An 18,684-nucleotide genomic window follows, 5' to 3' on the forward strand; every position below is an offset into this window, starting at 1 on the left:
CCGTGAATGTTCATGTTGTGATTATTTGAAGTTGTTATTGCGTGGATCTGTTTTGGTTGGCTTATGAATACAACAATTTGATCTTGAGATGAGTTTAGTTAAGAGTATATTTCGTTTCTTTGGTATATCGTGTGTTCGCTGTACTTCGCAAACTATAATTTTACTCCATTTCATAACTCCGTTGTTGCACGTGCTTGCCTCATCTTTTTATCGTAATGGCTAGGCCATATTCAAGGCCGAATGAGGCCGATATCCTTGAATTTTCAGATGATTTAGACAGTGATAATGACCTTTTTTTGCCGAAAGTGATTCGCATTATGTGGGAAATGACACAGTCACAGCTGCTCACCGTGCATCGGACCGCGAGGACCTTGACATCGATGACCGTTACATGTACAGTGAATAACTATGTGCCATGCTTCATGAATGAATTGCAGCACACACATCATATTGATATCAAATTAATCAGAAAAAAATGTTCTTTCTTTCACGTCTAATAGTAAAGAAGGAATACGGAATAATGTCTGATTTTTCAGCCATTGAAAATCAAAAATTATTTTTTTAAATTTATTTTCAAAATTTAATAATTTGTTCTGGCTTTACCAATAACAATACGTTTTAGGTATGTTCATTTCTGAAATGCTCATAGTTTCCTGTATTAGTGTGATTTATTTTATTATAATGTGTGTTAAACTCTTTACGTGTTGATTTTTTGTAAGTCGGTTTGGAAAATGACAGAAATTAGTCTGAGTGTCTTCGAGCAAACTCCTGTATATAGGCTGAGTGCCAAAGGGTTAAAGAAGAAAAATGCTGCTGTAACCTTTATTTTGTAGTCACAGAAGAAATTATAAAACAGAAAAAGTTATTAACTAGGGTAATTCGATTTCTACTTTCGCTTGGATGACGGTCATCTTGAGTAGTTTTTATTCGCTCAACGTAGAATGAAGCGTCTTTCTGTTGAAAGAAGGTGTCGAGTTTCTTGTCATATAACATCTGCTGTTCGATGGACTACCAACAATCACTATCTCTCTGCTCCATTTAGGCACTGACTTTCTCCTAAGAGACACTCCTTTACTAAGAGTGTTACCATTCCAGTCTCGCAGTTTATATCTCCTACGTAGCGTGAAAGTGTGGATTTATTCGGCGTGGCTAACATATTGTTTCGATGATCTTGAATTCAAAGTTGGCAAGAATCCTTTCTTGAAATAACATTTAGCCATTTATGACGTTGCTCGTTGAGAGGAAATTCATGAAACGAAATCCCACTTTCCAATCTGCTTTTTATCTTACATTAAGGCACACAAGAGTAAACATTATTGTGTACATAAACATTAAAACGATTCACGACCAAACAAATAACCAAATAAGGTAAACACAGGCTCAAAATTACACCAGTACTCTTAGCAATAATCACTGAGCGTGTCTCATCAAGCAGACTAATACCAGCTTCTCAGCGCTCCAAGCGCCTGAACTTGTAACTACGCCGTGCTCGCTCGTTTACATGTGTGAGCGGGCGAATGAGAAGGCGTATTAGCGCAGTCATAGTAGAGGGCGATGCGTATTGTCTCTACTGTATCTGTCCCGGCCTTGTATACAAGACCAACTACAATTACATCAGACCGTAATCCAGAAGAAACATGGTGGGCATCGGTGTGCGATATGAGAGGTTGAGAGGAAGGTTATGCATGTTTATTTCGAGTCACCTAAAGAAAATATCACAAGTCCAACGTCATGAAATGTAACTCACTAACTTAAAATATGAATAATTAAACACCAAAAGTAGCGTTATCGCGTATTGTAAGTCTAAATGTAATTTCAGGGGGGGGGGGGGGGGAAATAATTGTATCAACGTCAGGTTGAAACAGACACAGAGTATAAAAATATTTCATATATGAATCTCCGGTCAGCAAATAAGATATATAGATGTCAACAAAGAACATTATTAACCTTACATTACATACTATGTAACACTACCATTAACCACAGCCCATTATGTAAAACACGCAAACAAATTTCTCCAATAAAATTTCAACCCCCCAGAATCCACCTGTATTGATGAGAAGGTACAAGCGATATTTGTATGATACACATGACCATCTAAAACACTCTTCAACTTAAAACTCACCAGAATTGATGGCATAATTCTATTTTATATAAAAAACATAATCCTCACGTTAAATGGGGTTAGGTTTAGTTTACGCATGTTCATTGTAAAACGTTGAAAATTAATTACATCATTCTTGCACCACCGTTTAAGATTAATTTAGTCTCTAAATCATAAATCTTGGTCATGATTTTCCGGATCTTTCTGGGACTGATTTAATTTTCTCTGTAGTAAGGTACGTTGGCTGATAGGGTAAATGCTAGGATAGGCATCATTAGTTTTAACTTCGGAAGTTTGCACGGCACTCGAATGAGATCACCACCTTCTATGGATAAATAATGTCTTCCCTGACAATACATTTGATTTCAAAAATAATAAAATGATTAATATACACAACATTATTAGTCCTATGATTCTGATCGAAGTTTTCCTTACGAATGCTCTTAACCCAATTTTGCCGTAATACTAGGTCTTCTGGAAACGGGAACACTGAATTTCTTACTTATATCCAGGCACCCAACACATTAAACTATAAAGATATTGCATACGAAACTAAAAATGAAGAAAATACTTTCAGAGAAGAACACGAGAATCAACATTAGGTTAATCACCAGCGATATTGTTAGAATAAATCAGCTCTTTAAGAACAAACAACTTATTACGGCACTGAAAGAGGATCTATAACCTTCTTAAGACTAAAAATAAATATAATGTACGATTAATAATATTCAAATTTCCGTAAATATTTGATTACAACACGGCATACACAAATCAAAACAAGCGCATGTTAGCACTCCAGCTGCCGCCATTATGGACAGTTTCGATAGGTCGGTTCAGGTCTGAGATATTGTAGTTGGTCTTGTGTATCTCGTTGGAACGGAGCAACGTAAAGGGTAAGCAAGAAGGAGGAGGAGAAGAAGAAGAAGAATCAGTTTGACGTTCAGTTCGCAGTTTGCTCTTTGGTTTATTGGGGCTGAAGGCTGAAGTGTTGGGTATTGCCTCTGGTTGGAAGAAGTGTTAAATTTGGTCTTTTGTCTTTTTTTCAAAGAAATCTGACGTGCTTTTTGTATAACTCATTTTAGTTCCACATATTGGATACTCTAATAAAATACGTGTAGCCTGTTGTGAGGATGGGTTGCGACGGTGGGACTATTCCCAGGCGGGACGAATTGGTCAGAAAGAAGAAGAAACCTGAACAGGTATTATTGAGTACCACTATTATCTGAAAAAGTAACTCTTTGAGTAGCCTATTTACAGTTCTTAAGTTTTTCTCGAGCCTTGATCGATAAGTTAGTTTCTATTGAATTCGCAATGGCTGATGTAGGCTTGACCCGACATGGTACTGGGGTTGAATTTATAGGCATGATTTTAGATATTCACCGGCTATTTCTTTACGCCATAATTGTATCGTAGCGTATTTTTTCGGTTTTTTACAATTTTGGCGGATATGATTTCTGAAACAGATTGTTACCCTTGGAGGAAGTGTATTGCAGAGAAAATGTCCAGTAGGCCTCGACATCCTCAAAATCTGATTAGATATTCTTCTCCCCCGAATGTTTGATAATTTTAGAGCCCTAGAAAGGAATATAAAAGTCTTGCTCCATCATGTTACATCTTTCTGGAAATAAGGAAACCACTTTTTGGTTTTTATTACGTACCTTACATATTTTACATTCATGTCGTAATTGCGCACTCTTGCATACTCTTGCATACATATTGATTACAAACTGTCAGTTATTTAAAGTAAACTGTGGAAAATCAAACAACGTGACAAATTCAAGTTTGTAGGCCTACTGATGTAGGAATCAGTTTCTTCATTTTGCCATTTTACCATAACGTTCCCCATGATATAAGTTCATTAAGGATTTAGTAAGTGAAATCTTATAAATCTTACCTCATTACATGTAGGAGGGGGAGGAAAGTGTTCAGTGTCAATGCTGAGGACGACCCTCCCCCTTCCCCAACATCTCAAATGTTCCCTTTTAGTAAACTTTCATAGTTTAGTAACACAAAACTACTATTTTTCGAATGAGTCCAGTGAAGGAATGCTGCTATTGGCTGAAATTATTTCTATATGGCATCATTCCAAAATTCAGCGCACATAAGATTTCATCCTACCTCCTGGGGAACTATAAAAACTCTTAAATTAGACCAGTGGTCTGCTGGGCCAATCTTCCTTCAAGAGGCTGTATGTGTGGTCGGTAAAACTTCCGTACCCAGTGTTCGAAAGTGAGGTTAGAGATTCAACATGACGTGGCTCAGGCGATGTCATGTAACACTTGGCAGGCTTGCCAACTTATTTAGTTCTTAGTGACAAGGTATGGGGAGTGACAGAATCATTGATCTGGATTGGTTAAGTCCGGCTAGTGACTAGACTATTGGCCTGGGGGCAAGCAAAGGGGGCCTAAGCCCCCAGGTTAGAGGTGTGAAGCAGCCCTTAGGCCTCTAGTATCCCGCTTGATACCACCATTGGTCTGGGTAGGTTAGTGACAAAACCATTGGTCTGGATAGGTTAGTTACAATACTATTGGTCTGGATATGGTTCTCTTTTAGTGAATATGGCAGCCCTGTACTTGCACACGATGTGAGCTCTGTCAGAGACAATTCGAAGCTTGTCCGACGAATAGGAACACATCGCGAACATTACCGGCTAATAGGAACACAGCACATAGTCACATTCAGCTGATTTACACAGTCTTGGTTGTAATTCTGCTACATAAGTAAGAATACTTCCTGGGGCGGGATGGTGGGCTTCCAGCAAGCATAAAGGAAGGATTTCACCTTTCTGCTACCTACTTAAGGTATCGTAGCACATCATTTGTACATGATTTTTGTCATCCCTAAGTCTGCACACTGGGTACAGAAGCGGCACCGGGTGGTCCTTACGCTAAGCACCCCCGATGTATTAGTCCAATGGGTTTTATCACAGGTCAGGACGTGTGCATACCAATAAAGAAAGAGCTCTTAAGTAACAGTTGGTAGCAATATGTGAGCAAGTGAGTAAGGCAGCAGCAACAACAATAATAGTTGAGCGTGGTCTTCCATGCCTGCTCTGGCATGCTCTTGTGATGCTAGCCTGGGGCCCATACTGAACTTGTACTTTCTCCATAGGTAATTTAGTCTCTCTTTTCAGTGACGGTAGTAGACCTTTGTGTTAATTTTCCAACTCCCCTGATATCTTTTATCACTGTTGTTAAGTCCATGTAAAATCATTCACCTTGTTCCCCTCTGTTAGGCCCTAACACCAAGATTGTGGAAGAAATTATCCAAGAGTGCATGTAAAAAAAAAAAAATGCAGCTTGACACTCACGTTACACCCAAGAGCTTTCAAGTATTCTAACAATTCTTGAACTGTGTGCATGCAAGTTAATCTGGACTTTTTTTAGTTACCCTGAAGGGTTTCAATGCTTTTTTCACAACTTGGGTTGTAGTATCCTCAACATTCATATACACTAGCTGTAACTTTTTTGTTAGGCTAGGCCTAATCATTTTGTTAAATGTCCTGCAGATGCAATGTATTTAAAATGGCTACTATTCTTACCCAGAGCGTGCACAAGCTACAGCAAAAGATATATATTTTTTTACAAGTCTGCTTTACGTCGCAACAACGCATAGGTCTTATGGCGACGTTGGTCAACAGATGTCACTACTAAAGTGATTAAGTAATTTGTTAGTTTAAGGTTTTCTAAATTGAGTTGATTTGTTGTTTTTTTTTTTTTTTTTGTATCACAGTTGTCAACACTTCGATCTCTTTCTGCCAACTTCAAAATCAATCAATTAGAAAATTCCTGTATTTAATTTTCAACCAATCAGAGCTTCCTTTTATATGTTTAATTATCCAATAATAAACTGGGGGTGTGTCGGGCATTAGTCCATATCTCTCTCAAACCTTCCTCTCGCGTATAAAAGCTGGCAATTTTTCGAGCTACCTTGTCTTCTTGATTGTTGAGTGTACTAAGTGTGTGCTAATAGTGGAGGCGGGGGCGTTTTCGCCCTTCATACAGCAGTCCAGCGCAATAAGGTAATGGCAGCCAGTTAATCATTAGGTGATAGCCTCTGAAAGCTAACCCGAGAGGAAGGTTTCCTGTCTTTAATTATGTAACCTTTATTTTCAATAATATAAACTTCATCTTCAAATGTAAATCTCAAAACTAGCCTGGAAACTTAGACGAAATTCGGGAATAGAGTATGTGACCCTCTTGAGTTCCCTATCAACTTGTATTTGAGGTGACTATGTTTTCGTAACCGTTTTCTTTGTGGTCTTGTAACTTAAATTCTCCCCATCTAGTCACCTCAGTAAAATGGGATTAGCCACTGTAACTTCGGGCCAGGAGCCCAAATAGGGTTTTTATCTTGTGTGCATATTTCAAGGAGTGCAAATGTCTGCCTCCGCAGCATTTTGACTTTTGGGCCAGTAACTTTAACCTGTTTTTTTTTTTTTTTTTTTTTCTCCAAGGCCCAATAGAATGAGTACGGTATTTGATACTTTTGTTATTTCAGTTAAGTGGTTAAACTGTTTAGTGAGAGTTTAAGACATTGAATTCTGTTTGTATTGTAAAATGGATGTTGTGCCTTGAAAGGCCTTAAGTGTAAAATTTCGTGAGCAAAGATGCTCGGGTAGTTGAAAGTTTCCCCGATAAGGCAGTAATGGTATTAGGTTCGGAGTTCAGTCTCCTGGAAAATTTATAGAGCATAGATGCTCTTTCTATCCTTGTAGATTTTCTCTGTAAAGGAAATTGGGAGACCTGTCTCCTTAACTTTTGGGTGTATGGAGCAATAGTGCTCAAATAACACGTGTAAAATTTTATTCACCTACTGTACCTGAAATCTTGTACTTTTGCTGAGCGACTGGTTTTGTTAATATCTTTCATTTTTAAAAAAGAGGGAAAAATTGATTGTAGTAGATAGACCCGTTCATGCCCGCACCTTCTTTCACCTCTGCCAGCCACGGAATCTCTGTAACACACATAAAACACTATGAGTATACGATGCACAAGATATCTATAGTCTGTAGCAAAAGATGTATATAAAAACTTCAAGTGGCATGCCACCAAAATCGTGTTCGCGTGTCACCTAGTGACGCATGGCATAGGTTCACCATCCCTGGTATAGACTAATAAATAAGTTACAAGATTGTGAGCAACTGCAAAATGACCTTGATAATGTTTGAGATGGACAGTACACAATGGTATAATGATAAACAGGGTTAAAAATCAGGTTGTGAGTTTCACAAATATGAAAAGTCCTCTCAACATCTATATCATCTGATGGCCAGGTAGGCATCAATTTTTGAAAATGAGACAAAGTCTCTCATAGTGCATTGGAACTGCCGGTGGCTCCAAGTAGCCTATGCAGTGGCCTCCACTATATGCATTAGCCATCCTTCTTGGTAGGTGTGTTATTTACCAACTGATGAGCCCAACTTAGCACACTGGGGTGAAACGCTGGCAACCAGGAATGAGTTAGCTGGAAAATGTATAATTTCCAATAACGGACCAACTATATTGGTATTATAAGTTTTACTCATTCGGGACAAATATTTCAGGTTTCTATGGGAATCAAAATCTATATCATAAGCGGTATGTTCCGAGCTGTCAGTGGAAAGATGGAGTGGAATGACATTAGTAGACTAAGTTTGAGTGGTGCCTTTGAAATGAGGAAAGATCACAGTATGAAGATAAAGTTGGAATTCAGGAGGACAGATTGGGGCAGATATTCATTTGTAGGAAGGGGAGTTAGGGATTGGAATAACTTACCAAGGGAGATGTTCAATAAATTTCCAATTTTTTAAACATTTTAAAAAAGGCTAGGAAAGCAACATAGTAAATCTGTCACCTAGGCGAGTGTCCTAAATGCAGATCAGTAGAGATTGATTGAATACGGGTTAGATTCCACTTTACCAGGAAATGCTGCTAATGACAGGATTAAGTTGTACAATGACTTGAATACCTATTAGCTGAACATGTTTTGGCTTTGTGACCCTTCATCAGCACTGGAAAACAGACAGTTGGACATACATCGATTTGGTTAAAATAACATTCAAAGGTAAAATTTAGCTGTGGTATACATATTAGAATGTTAAGTGTGAGATGTTTTGAAATTTAAAAAGTACATAGGCTTATGCTAATAGTGAAGGTATTAAAATTGATATAATTAAAAATATCTCTTATTAAATTATTGCAGCTCCATCAATTGGAAGCAATATTTTTTAACTTTTACCTATTTTTACCATGATGCTTTTGTAGTTGACCAGTAAGGTGTGTTCTGAGAAATTGTGGCATGGACTTTGTGTCATAGCTTGTATAAGTGTGATGTGGGGGTGGGGTTCAAGACCTAGATCTTGTATTATGAGCTTGAATTGGTAACCACTATGCCACTTGAACCTTGGAAAAGGACATCAGTTGTACTGAAATTTAAAGAGGCCGTGGAAAAGGCATGAATTTAGTTTCTTTGAATTCTATACACCCTGTCTAAGATGTGCAGTCATCTCTAAGGTGAGGGATACATTCGCCAGACTGTGAACCATTCTAATTGAGTTCATGTGACCTGATGAGCCTGCAATCCATCAATCGTGTTGTCAGGCGACTCCCATATATGCTTCAACAGACTGTTACTGACCTCTAGAGACTTCCACTAAGCCCAGTAAGTTAAATGCCTTGTATGTTCGGTTACGCTCGACTATGCCCTCCCATATTGGTTGCTGTCCCAATTCAACTTCCTGAGCTGCTCCCTCAGGGTGGTACAATTCTATCCTTTCGTGGTCACAGCTGTAACTGCTCGGACACCCATTGTAGATGCCAGCCTTGTTCCAAAGTTCTGACAATGGGTGCCTGCCTGTCGTAAGAGGCGACTAAAAGGGGCCCCAGCAGCTCTCAATGTGGAAGCATGGGTTGGCGACCACGGGGCCCTTAGCTGAGTCCCGGCATTGCTTCCACTTACTTGTGCAAGGCTCCTCACTTTCATATGTCCTGTCTGACCTCCCTTGGTCAACTCTTGTTCTTTTCCGACCCCAACGGTATTAGAGCATTCGAGGCCTAGGGCCTTTAATTTTCACGCCCTTCGTAGCCCTTTCGTTTCTTCGTCCGTTACTTCATTTTTCGAAGTGACGAATCCCTACTTTTTCTTCTTCTCTTTGTCTACCTCCTGGTGTGGGTGGGAGTCACAAACGAATAATACACCCACGGTGTCCCCTGCCTGTCATAAGAGGAGACTAAAAGGGGCGACCAAGGGGGGGGGTTGCATCAGAACCATGAAACTACTTGTGATTAGTACCATCATGCCGGGAACACCATGGGTCGCCTTTACTTGCGAGTAGTACCACTCTGTTAGGTACTCAATAGTTTTGTGATTCGTAGCAGCAGAGCCGGGTTCACTGTGGGTTTTGAGTACCCGTGATTAGTACCACTAAATGCGGAACACCATGGTCTTACATTGCCTGAGATTAGTACCATTAAGTGAGAAACACCACGGGTCTGGGCGTTGCCTGTGGTTAGTAACACAATATGAGCGACACCATGGGTCTTCGTTGCCTGTGATTAGAGTCTGCGTTACCTGTACAATGTACAATATTTGTGAGTAGTACCATAATGTTTGGAACACCATGAGTTTATGCTACCTTTGATTAGTACCACAAACTGAGAAATACCATGGTTCTTCTTTACTAGCGTTAAGTGTCATTATGAGGGGCTGTTGACATGGATATTGCACTCCTTTAGACAGCAAGCATCATCGATTCAGGATTGTGCTTTGGCAACAGTGCCTTGGTCCGTAATATTGTTTCTGGTCAGGTGAGGCATTGTGGGTCGGACCCACTGATTGTTTTAAATTCATGCTCATTCATTCATTCTTAACCATCATGTTTTGAATTCTGTTCAGTGGATGAATTTTGTACTTATAAATTGTCATTGCATTTCGTCTCATTTCATACCATTAGGGGCCGACGACCTTGATGTTATTCCCCTCTAAACAAGCATCATCATCGACAATGGGTGCAGTTCTCAGGGCAAGGTCTCCTGGACAAGGCATCTACATTGCTTATGTTTCCTTCTCTGTAGATCACCTCTCTTGCCTCAAGTCTCAAACAATTGTCTCCACAATCTTAAGGTATTGCCTTGAACTGTTTTTCCATATCATTCCTGTATTGCCTCAACTCCCTTACACCAGACTGGATCTGAGGTATTACCTTGAACTCTTTTTTTCTACTGTTTCACATATGTCCTGCTGAATGTCACTTTCTAATTTCAAGTTTATCCTTACTGAGTTTAAATTGATTTAAGTTCGTCACTGGATTGAAGTGACTTAAGTCCATTCTATCTTCAACTGTTTTAAAAGGGCCTGCAGACTGGAATCCATCTTGTCAAGATCCTGAAATCTCTAGAAATTTCCTCATACTCTATCACAAGACCAATTCAATCAACTACTACTTTTCAGTTACCGGTATTTAAAAGTGTGTTTAGAGTTTTTCACTTTGCGCAGTTTGTAGTCGTGAATGTGGCTGAACACATAGCCCTCTGGTGCATCAAACTCATGGTCTTCAACACGACCTCTCACAGTGTATTTTAATCCCTAGTACAGTTCACTCCACAATGCTGCACTTTGCGTAATCAAGACCATTTCATTTCATGAGACACACTCCCGAATGATTTGTCACAGACTCATGGTCTCCTAGCTTCGCTCTTTGGGCCAAGAAAAAATTTATGCAGTTTCCACTTCCAGGTGATTGTTGACTTTTTCCAGTTTCTTTGAAAGGAGCTTGGCTTGGCCAACAATTCATTGGGGTATTGTTTTGCTTGCTGCTGGACCTGTCTACATTGTTGCCACTCCACCAGCATTGTAGCATTCCACCAGCCATCTGCACTCTCATCCTTCATTGTTACGTCTTGTTCCCTGTTGGCTAGTATAGGAACTGTGATGTATCGTGCGCTAGGGGCAGTACCATTACTATCTGAGAGTTGGTATCTGTAGTTGTAATATGTTTATGTTCGATAGTGTCAGTGTCGGATTAAGGTGTCTGGGGGCCCTGGGGTATTTAAAAATGTGGAGCCCCTTCTTCATAACCAGGCCCCCCCCCCCCCAGGCAGCACCGGAGAAGGTACCTGGGTCTTCAGCAGTGGCAGTCATTATTGCTACCACTACACCAACGAGATCAGCAATTTATTATTTACGACTTCAAGTATTCCATACAATGTGACTGTAGTTGAAAATACACATTAGGATTCCCTTTCATTATTCCTAAAACCATCTTCCTAATGCTCATGCTTTCCAATTCTGTAAAGACCTAATCTCTCTTAAAACAGCAGACTTAGATATTACACTACTCGCTTACCTGTAGAAGATACCAATTCATCAGTAACAGTCTCTTCAGTCGTCAATGCACTTGTAGACTTCCTGTCAAAAAATGTTGATATTTTCGGCAACTTTTCAATTCCTTTCAAATGTTGTTCTTTTAATTTATGTTTTATGCCACCACTAGGATATTTTCCTATGCATTTTACAAGAACATTACAGTTGTAACTTACGAATGGTTCAATAATCAGAGGTGAACTGGAAGTTCTCTTCCTGATGCAAAGATATAGTATAGCATGCACATTCCACCGTGCTTCCCCTGTCCCCTCCTGCTCACTTCCTAGACCGCTTCCCCCTCTGCCGGTACTCGCAAGCCACCAGATTCAAATTTTCGTCAACAATAACCTTTACAATAATTACAGTGCGTAAGTAGCGAGGATTCGTGTCTCCAGATGGTAACTGATTCTAGCAGTGATGAAATACTAACACGGACAGCTGATAAGAAGGAAGCAAGAGAGTGTGTGTGTTCTATATTTTGCGAGCGTAAATATTCATATACATGCACGGAGGTGGAGCAGCAGGCCTTTTTATACTTTTTTAGGTTTGGCCAATGGACTTTACCACGAACCTGCTACGCAGGCGTAGCAGGGGGAGAGGTGATACTCCCACGTGGCGCGTCCCAGGTGGCGGATAGGGGGGTCCTAACCGGCTTGCCGGCGGACTTGAGGGAAATAAAATACCTCTCGCGGACCAAACACACTACCCCCTGCGGGTGGGGGACGCACATGTAGAATACACCCGCGGTATCCCCTGCCTGTCGTAAGAGGCGACTAACAGGGGCGACCAAGGGCTGACTGAATTAGAACCATGCAACTAATTTTGAAACGTACCATCACGCGGGGAACACCATAGGTTGCCTGTACTTGCGAGTAGTACCACTAAATTCGGTACGAAATAGGTTTGTGATTAGTAGCAGTAAAAGCCTGGCCTGGTGGATTCCAGTACCCGTGCGTCGTACCCATGTGTGCAACACCGCGGGTCTGGGCGTAGCCTGTGAGTTGTACCACTATATGAGCAGCACCGTGGGTCTGCGTTGCCTGTGATTAGTACCCACTATGTGAGGAACACCACGGGAATACCGGCGCCCGTGTTTAGTACACCTAGGTGGGGAACCTTCTCGGTTTGCGTTGACTCTGAGTTGGGCCATTGTGTGAGACACACCATAGGTCTGCGTTACTTGTACGTATTGCAATACTTGTGAGTAGTACCATCTTTTGTGGAACACCGTGAGTCTTCGCAACTTCTGATTAATACCCCAACATGACACATACCATGGTTCTATTTTACTCGCGACATGTACCATTCTGTGGGGCCTTGGACGTGGATTTTGCATCCCCTTTAGACACCAAGCATCATTGTGCTTTATAAGTGGTTCCTTGGTCGGTAGTAATGTTATTTTCGATCTTTATTGAGTCCGATCCACTGGTTTTTGTTTGTTTTGTGTTTTGTTTAGTTCCTGTCCATCCATTCATTCTTCATGCCATATTTTATTTTTATTTTGGTCAGTGGATGCCTTTTCAATTTTTGTTCTTTCATTTCGTACCATTAGGGGCCAATGACCTTCGATGTTAGGCCCCTTAAAACAACAAGCATCATCATCATCATCAATGGACTTTAGCCCCCCCTTTAATCCGGCCCTGGATAGTGTTGTTCTGTGAAGGCAAAAAAATAGGTGTCGTGCATTACTGATAAGTCAAAGTGAAGAGTGTGATTTGTATACCGTAATAGTTAACAGTCGTTGTATTGTTATTGATTATTGTCGCTCTGTTGACTACAGTCGTGAACAAAGGGTGTAGTGTAGTCAAGTAAATATAAATAAAAATCAGCTGATCTTGTATTCCAATCATTTGTAGTTCTGAGTAGGTAGTTAAAGTATCTGTAATTTATATTTCGCTCCCTCAGTCTTTCAGTATTTATGAGCGGTTAGCTAATAATAATAATAATAAAGTTCATATATCCCAGTAATTGCAATTCAAGTCTCTGGAGGAGGAGGAGGAGTAGTAGTAGTAGTAGTTTTGACAGAAATATTTTTGAGAATTCATAGTAGACAACCTTGTATTTTTCAGTAAGCCTATTAAGGACACTTTAATTCTCCGTCCCGTGGAGTAGGGAAAATAATAGTAATCTACCAGCTGTAATAATCGCATAACCACATTTCAGTTGAGAATTGTAGTGAAGATAAGGTATAATATATTAGATAGTATCTTGCCTGTTACATTCGTGTTTTTTTTGTGTACGGCAATCCTTTCGATACTTTAGCATTTATGAACATTAAGACAAGAATAATAGTTAACACCACCTTTCCAATATTATTAACTATTATTCTTGTTTTAATGTTCATATCTGATGTCCAATATGGTCTACAATGAAATTTATTACTTGTAACTTAAGCCTTTAACCAAATGCAAGTTTTATTTCTATTAGAGCATAGTAGGATAAATTAATACTAAAGAAATAATCTTCTGTCTACGCGTTTAACTTCGTTGGTAATCCTTGAGTGCAGTAGTTGTTGTGAATTTCAAACTTTAGGTCTAATTGCAATTTTCATTTCTATTTGTACTTAATAATAACCTATTGTAATTAGGATATGTCTGAATGTAGCCTAGTTTAAAAACTGTTGTAGTGATATTAGAAATTACCGAGCTCGATAGCTGCAGTCGCTTAAGTGCGGCCAGTATCCAGTATTCGGGAGATAGTAGGTTCGAATCCCACTGTCGGCAGCCCTGAAAATGGTTTTCCGTGGTTTCCCATTTTCACACCAGGCAAATGCTGGGGCTGTACCTTAATTAAGGCCACGGCCGCTTCCTTCCCACTCCTAGCCTTTTCCTGTCCCATCGTCGCCATAAGGCCTATCTGTGTCGGTGCGATGTAAAGCAACTAGCAAAAAAAAAAAAAAAAAAAAAAAGATATTAGAAATTAGAGTGCTTATTCTATTATTTTGAGTAGTCTTGCGAATTTCAAACTTTAATTGTAATTTCCATTTCAGTTGTGCTTGATAATAACCTGTTGTATTATAATTAGGATACGTCTGAATGTAGTTTAAAATCATTGTAGTGTATTATAGTAGGTATCTTATTATAAATTAGTGTGTTTATTCTATCATTGTGAAATATTTGTGTAGTATAGTATCTGTAGTATCTATAGTATCTGTGGTATGTGTATTAACTCTCTTACTAGTATTCTGTTGAAGTTGTACCGGGAGGTACACCTGTACGCCGCTCATTTAAATCTTGCGCCTAAAAGAACTCCTCTTCTGGAGAAATCGTGAACTTGAAACTATACCTACTTAAACCGTTACTCAGAAGATGTCACTACAGAAATCTAATGAAATTTTGTTATTTTGAATTTTCATGTGCTGTATAAAATTCTACGTGTTTTGTTTACCTTTTATCAAGAAGTTGGGACCTTTTTCAACAGATGTCACTGCTAATAAACTATGATCATGCACCCTGGTGCGAAGTGGAAGAACTTTGATTTGAAGAAGTTTTGTATTCATAAGTTATTTTTTTTTTTTACTAAATTATGTTCATTCATTTTTGGGTTGGCAATATAGATCTTTTCTTTCCACCAGTTTTGAATTTAACCAATCACGAATTTCTGTACTTAATTTTCCGCCCATCACAGGCTTCTTCCTCGATTTCGAGTGTAACCTTTAAACTAACCAATAAAGTGAGAGGGTGTGGCTGGTTTATTCATGAAAGGTCTCAAACTTTCCCCGAGGGTTTATAAACTGCGGATTTTCACATCTCTTGGCCATTTTGATCGTCATCTAACTTAGTGTGTGTGTCAACCGGGAGGCACCTCTTTCATCAGGCAGCAGTTCTTCAACAAGGTAATGGCCAATTAACATCTTTATTTCTTGCTAGCTCTGCAGTTTAACCCGAGGGAGAGGTCCGAAACTTTAACTATGTAACCTACTTTTCTGTAAATGTAACTTATGCCGGATTTTGTAATAACTTCATAAAACTTTAACTGCCGGGCTGAGTGGCTCAGACGGTTGAGGCGCTGGCCTTCTGACCCCAACTTGGCAGGTTCGATCCTGGCTCAGTCCGGTGGTATTTGAAGGTGCTCAAATACGTCAGCCTCGTGTTGGTAGATTTACTGGCACGTAAAAGAACTCCTGCGGGACAAAATTCCGGCACCTCGGCGTCTCCAAAAACCGTAAAAGAGTAGTTAGTGGGACTAAAACATCATCATCATCAAAACTTTAACTGTAAATCAGGGATAGAGAGTGATGTACCCTCTCGAGCTCCCCTTCATATTGGTTTGAGGTGACTACGTTTTGTAACTGGTTTTCTTCCTTCCGTAATGTCTTAAATTTTCTTTCGTATATGAGTCACCTCCATAGTTTGGGAATAGCCCCTGTTTCATCGGCCTAGTGCCCCTTAGGTATTTTTAATGCATATTTAGGAGTGCAAGTACACCCCTCCATTCAATTTGTGTTTTGGGCCATTTACTTAACCTGTTCTTTTCCGCTACGGCCCAATATGTTGGGTACTAGATACCCCTGTTCCAATTTGTAAGTTGTACCTTGATGGCAAGTGATTGTAATTTTCTGATATCGCCTTGAATAGGCTTGGAAAACGGAGAGCACGTTAGCTCTTTTTCAAGTGTTGTGAAAGTGCCTCTAGGAGGCTTGATATTGTAAATTACGGAGCTAGTGCTCCATTTTATTAGGGGATTTCTGCCCTTGTAAAATTGTGCTCTTTTGTAAATTTGAGCCGAGTGCTCAAGAATAGTAAAACGAGGGGCTGGAAGCTCTGATTACTAAACAGTCACTAAATTCTGGATTTTCTTGCTTTGTCTAAACTTTGTCATGGTACCTGATATGTCATTGTTATCTCACTACGTGAGAATTTAACTTGTTGCTTTTTGAAAATATAACCTTCCACTTCAGTTTAATTTCTTTCTTGACATAGTAGTTAGACCCTTTCACCTCTGCTGGTCCACGGGTAGCCCCGTAACAGAAGTAATTAGGGTACTCTTAACTGTAGTTTAGAATTGTGTAGACCTAATTCTTGTGTATTACTTTTGGTTTTCAGTAATTAACAGCAATTTTCATTCTGTTAGGGTGTTGTAGAAAAAAAAATGCGTACAACTAAGTAGTATTGTAGTGTAGTAGTAGGGCCTAGCTTATATTAATTACCTTCTTGTTGTCTGATCTTTGTCAACTATCCTAGACAGTATTTCTTTCCTTTCATTTTTATTTTGCACAGAATAAGTTATTTTATTTTTCCTTTTCTTCCCATTATTCCGTAAATAATGGCTAAGGAGTGCAAGTGTAGGAACTGTGGGTATGGCCAGGCATTAAGGAGTATGAGGGAGGAGTTGGAGAGTTTGAGGGAGATAATTAGGATTCTCTCAGAGGACAGGTAGGAAAGTAGGCCTCCGTCAAATAATGTACAGGATACAGTAGGTGTAAAGTAGGGATGGGAAGGAAATGGGGGAATTGTAGAAGACAGGTGGTCTAATGTTTTAAGGGGAAGGAGATTGCAGACTAAGGGCTCTCTTCAGGATCAGAATTCAGGACAGGTGTCGGTGAGAAATCGGTACGAGTCACTGCAGGTAGAACAACCGAGGGAAGATGAGGAACAGGGAACTGTTGCCGAGAAGTGTGGAAGTAGGAGTAAGGGAAGAGGTAGGAAAGGGAAATGTGGAGTAGTGGATAGGAAAAGACAGGTGGAACAGGGTCCTGGGATGGAGAAAAGGAAGGAGGAAGTAGCTTCTGCAGCTGTCAGGAAAGGTAGGACTGACCAGGAGGGGAGGGGATCAAATAAGGCGGGTAGGGTTGAGGCTCTGGTCATGGGGGATTCCATCGTTAGACAGGTGGGGAAAGTGTGTGGAGGAAAGGGAACCAGGGTAGAGTGTTATCCAGGAATTAGGTTGAGGCAGATGTTGAGGAAAGTAGTAGAAAAGGAAGAGGGGAAAGGAGAAGGTGGTAGTGTTTCACGTTGGTACTAACAACGTAAGGCAAGCTGATATAAGTACCAACATAGTTGGGGATGTGTGGGATCTGGTAAATGTAGCACGGATGAAGTTTAAGGAAGCGGAGATTGTTATCAGTGGAATACTGTGTAGGAGGGATACTGACTGGAAGGTGATTGGGGATTTAAATGAGACTATGGAGTGGGTATGTGGGAAACTGGGAATGAGATTTCTAGATCCTAACGCGTGGGTAGACCGGGCGAGTTGGCGGTGAGGTTAGGAGCTCGCATCCGGGAGATAGTGGGTTTGAACCCCACTGTCGGCAGCCCTGAAAATGGTTTTCTGTGGTTTCCCGTTTTCACACCAGGCAAATGCTGGGGGTGTACCTTAATTAAGCCACGGCCACTTCCTTCCCATTCCTAGGCCTTTCCTGTCCCATCGTTGCCATAAGACCTGTCTGCGTTGGTGCGACGTAAAGCAACTAACAGGGTGGGAGGGGGGGAAATGGGTAGGTAGGAGACAGGGATCTGCGCTCAGATGGCCTTCACTTAAACCACAGTGGTACATGTAAGTTAGGAAACTTGTTTAGAAGGGTTATAGGCATGTACATTCAGGGAAATGGGGTGGCCCAGGGAGCGGTGTTAAGTGAACAGGGAACTGGAAATCAAGTAGGGATGACTTTAAAATGTTGGTGCTCAACTGTAGAAGCATTGTAAACAAAGGAATCAAATTAAGTAATTTAATAGATATATACTTACCAGATATTGTAATAGGAGTTGAATCATGGCTGAGAAATGATATAATGGATGCAGAAATATTCTATCGGAACTGGAATGTGTATCGTAGAGATAGGATAGGAATGGTAGGAGGGGGGAGTATTCATTTTGGTGAAAGAAGAATTTGTAAGCTACAAAATAGTTAAGGATGAAAAACATGAAATTCTGGGTGTAAGGCTCATCTCTAAAGATAATAGGCAACTTGATGTCATTGGAGTGTACAGACCGGGAAAGGGTAGCTCTGACGCTGATTCAGAATTATTTGATAAGATAATCAGCTATGTTGGAAATGATATGGAATGGAATGTGATAGTAGCAGGTAGCAGGTGATCTCTTTTACCAAATGTCAATTGGGAAGGTAATGCCAACGACAGGAAGCATGAACAACAAATGATAAATAAGTTTATATGGGAAGGGCACCTGATTCAGAAAGTGATGGAACCAACAAGAGGGAAGAATATTTTGGATGTGATGCTGATGAAACCAGATGAGCTCTATAGAGAAACCGAAGTAATAGATGGTATTAGTGATCAT

At 40.1% G+C, this 18,684-nt stretch overlaps 1 protein-coding gene across 1 annotated transcript in view; it reads left to right on the top strand.

Moving 5' to 3' along the window:
- Nucleotides 1-3,048: 3,048 nt before the first annotated feature.
- LOC136873699 (replication termination factor 2) overlaps nucleotides 3,049-18,684 on the top strand; it is a 76,926-nt gene continuing 61,290 nt past the window's right edge. The window contains exon 1 of the mRNA XM_067146827.2: nucleotides 3,049-3,303. Coding sequence (XP_067002928.1) covers nucleotides 3,235-3,303 — 69 coding nt within the window. The 5' untranslated portion in view covers nucleotides 3,049-3,234. The remainder of the gene's footprint in view (nucleotides 3,304-18,684) is intronic.

The sequence above is a fragment of the Anabrus simplex genome, chromosome 5 (assembly GCF_040414725.1).
Source record: "Anabrus simplex isolate iqAnaSimp1 chromosome 5, ASM4041472v1, whole genome shotgun sequence".
Taxonomy (NCBI): domain Eukaryota; kingdom Metazoa; phylum Arthropoda; class Insecta; order Orthoptera; family Tettigoniidae; genus Anabrus; species Anabrus simplex.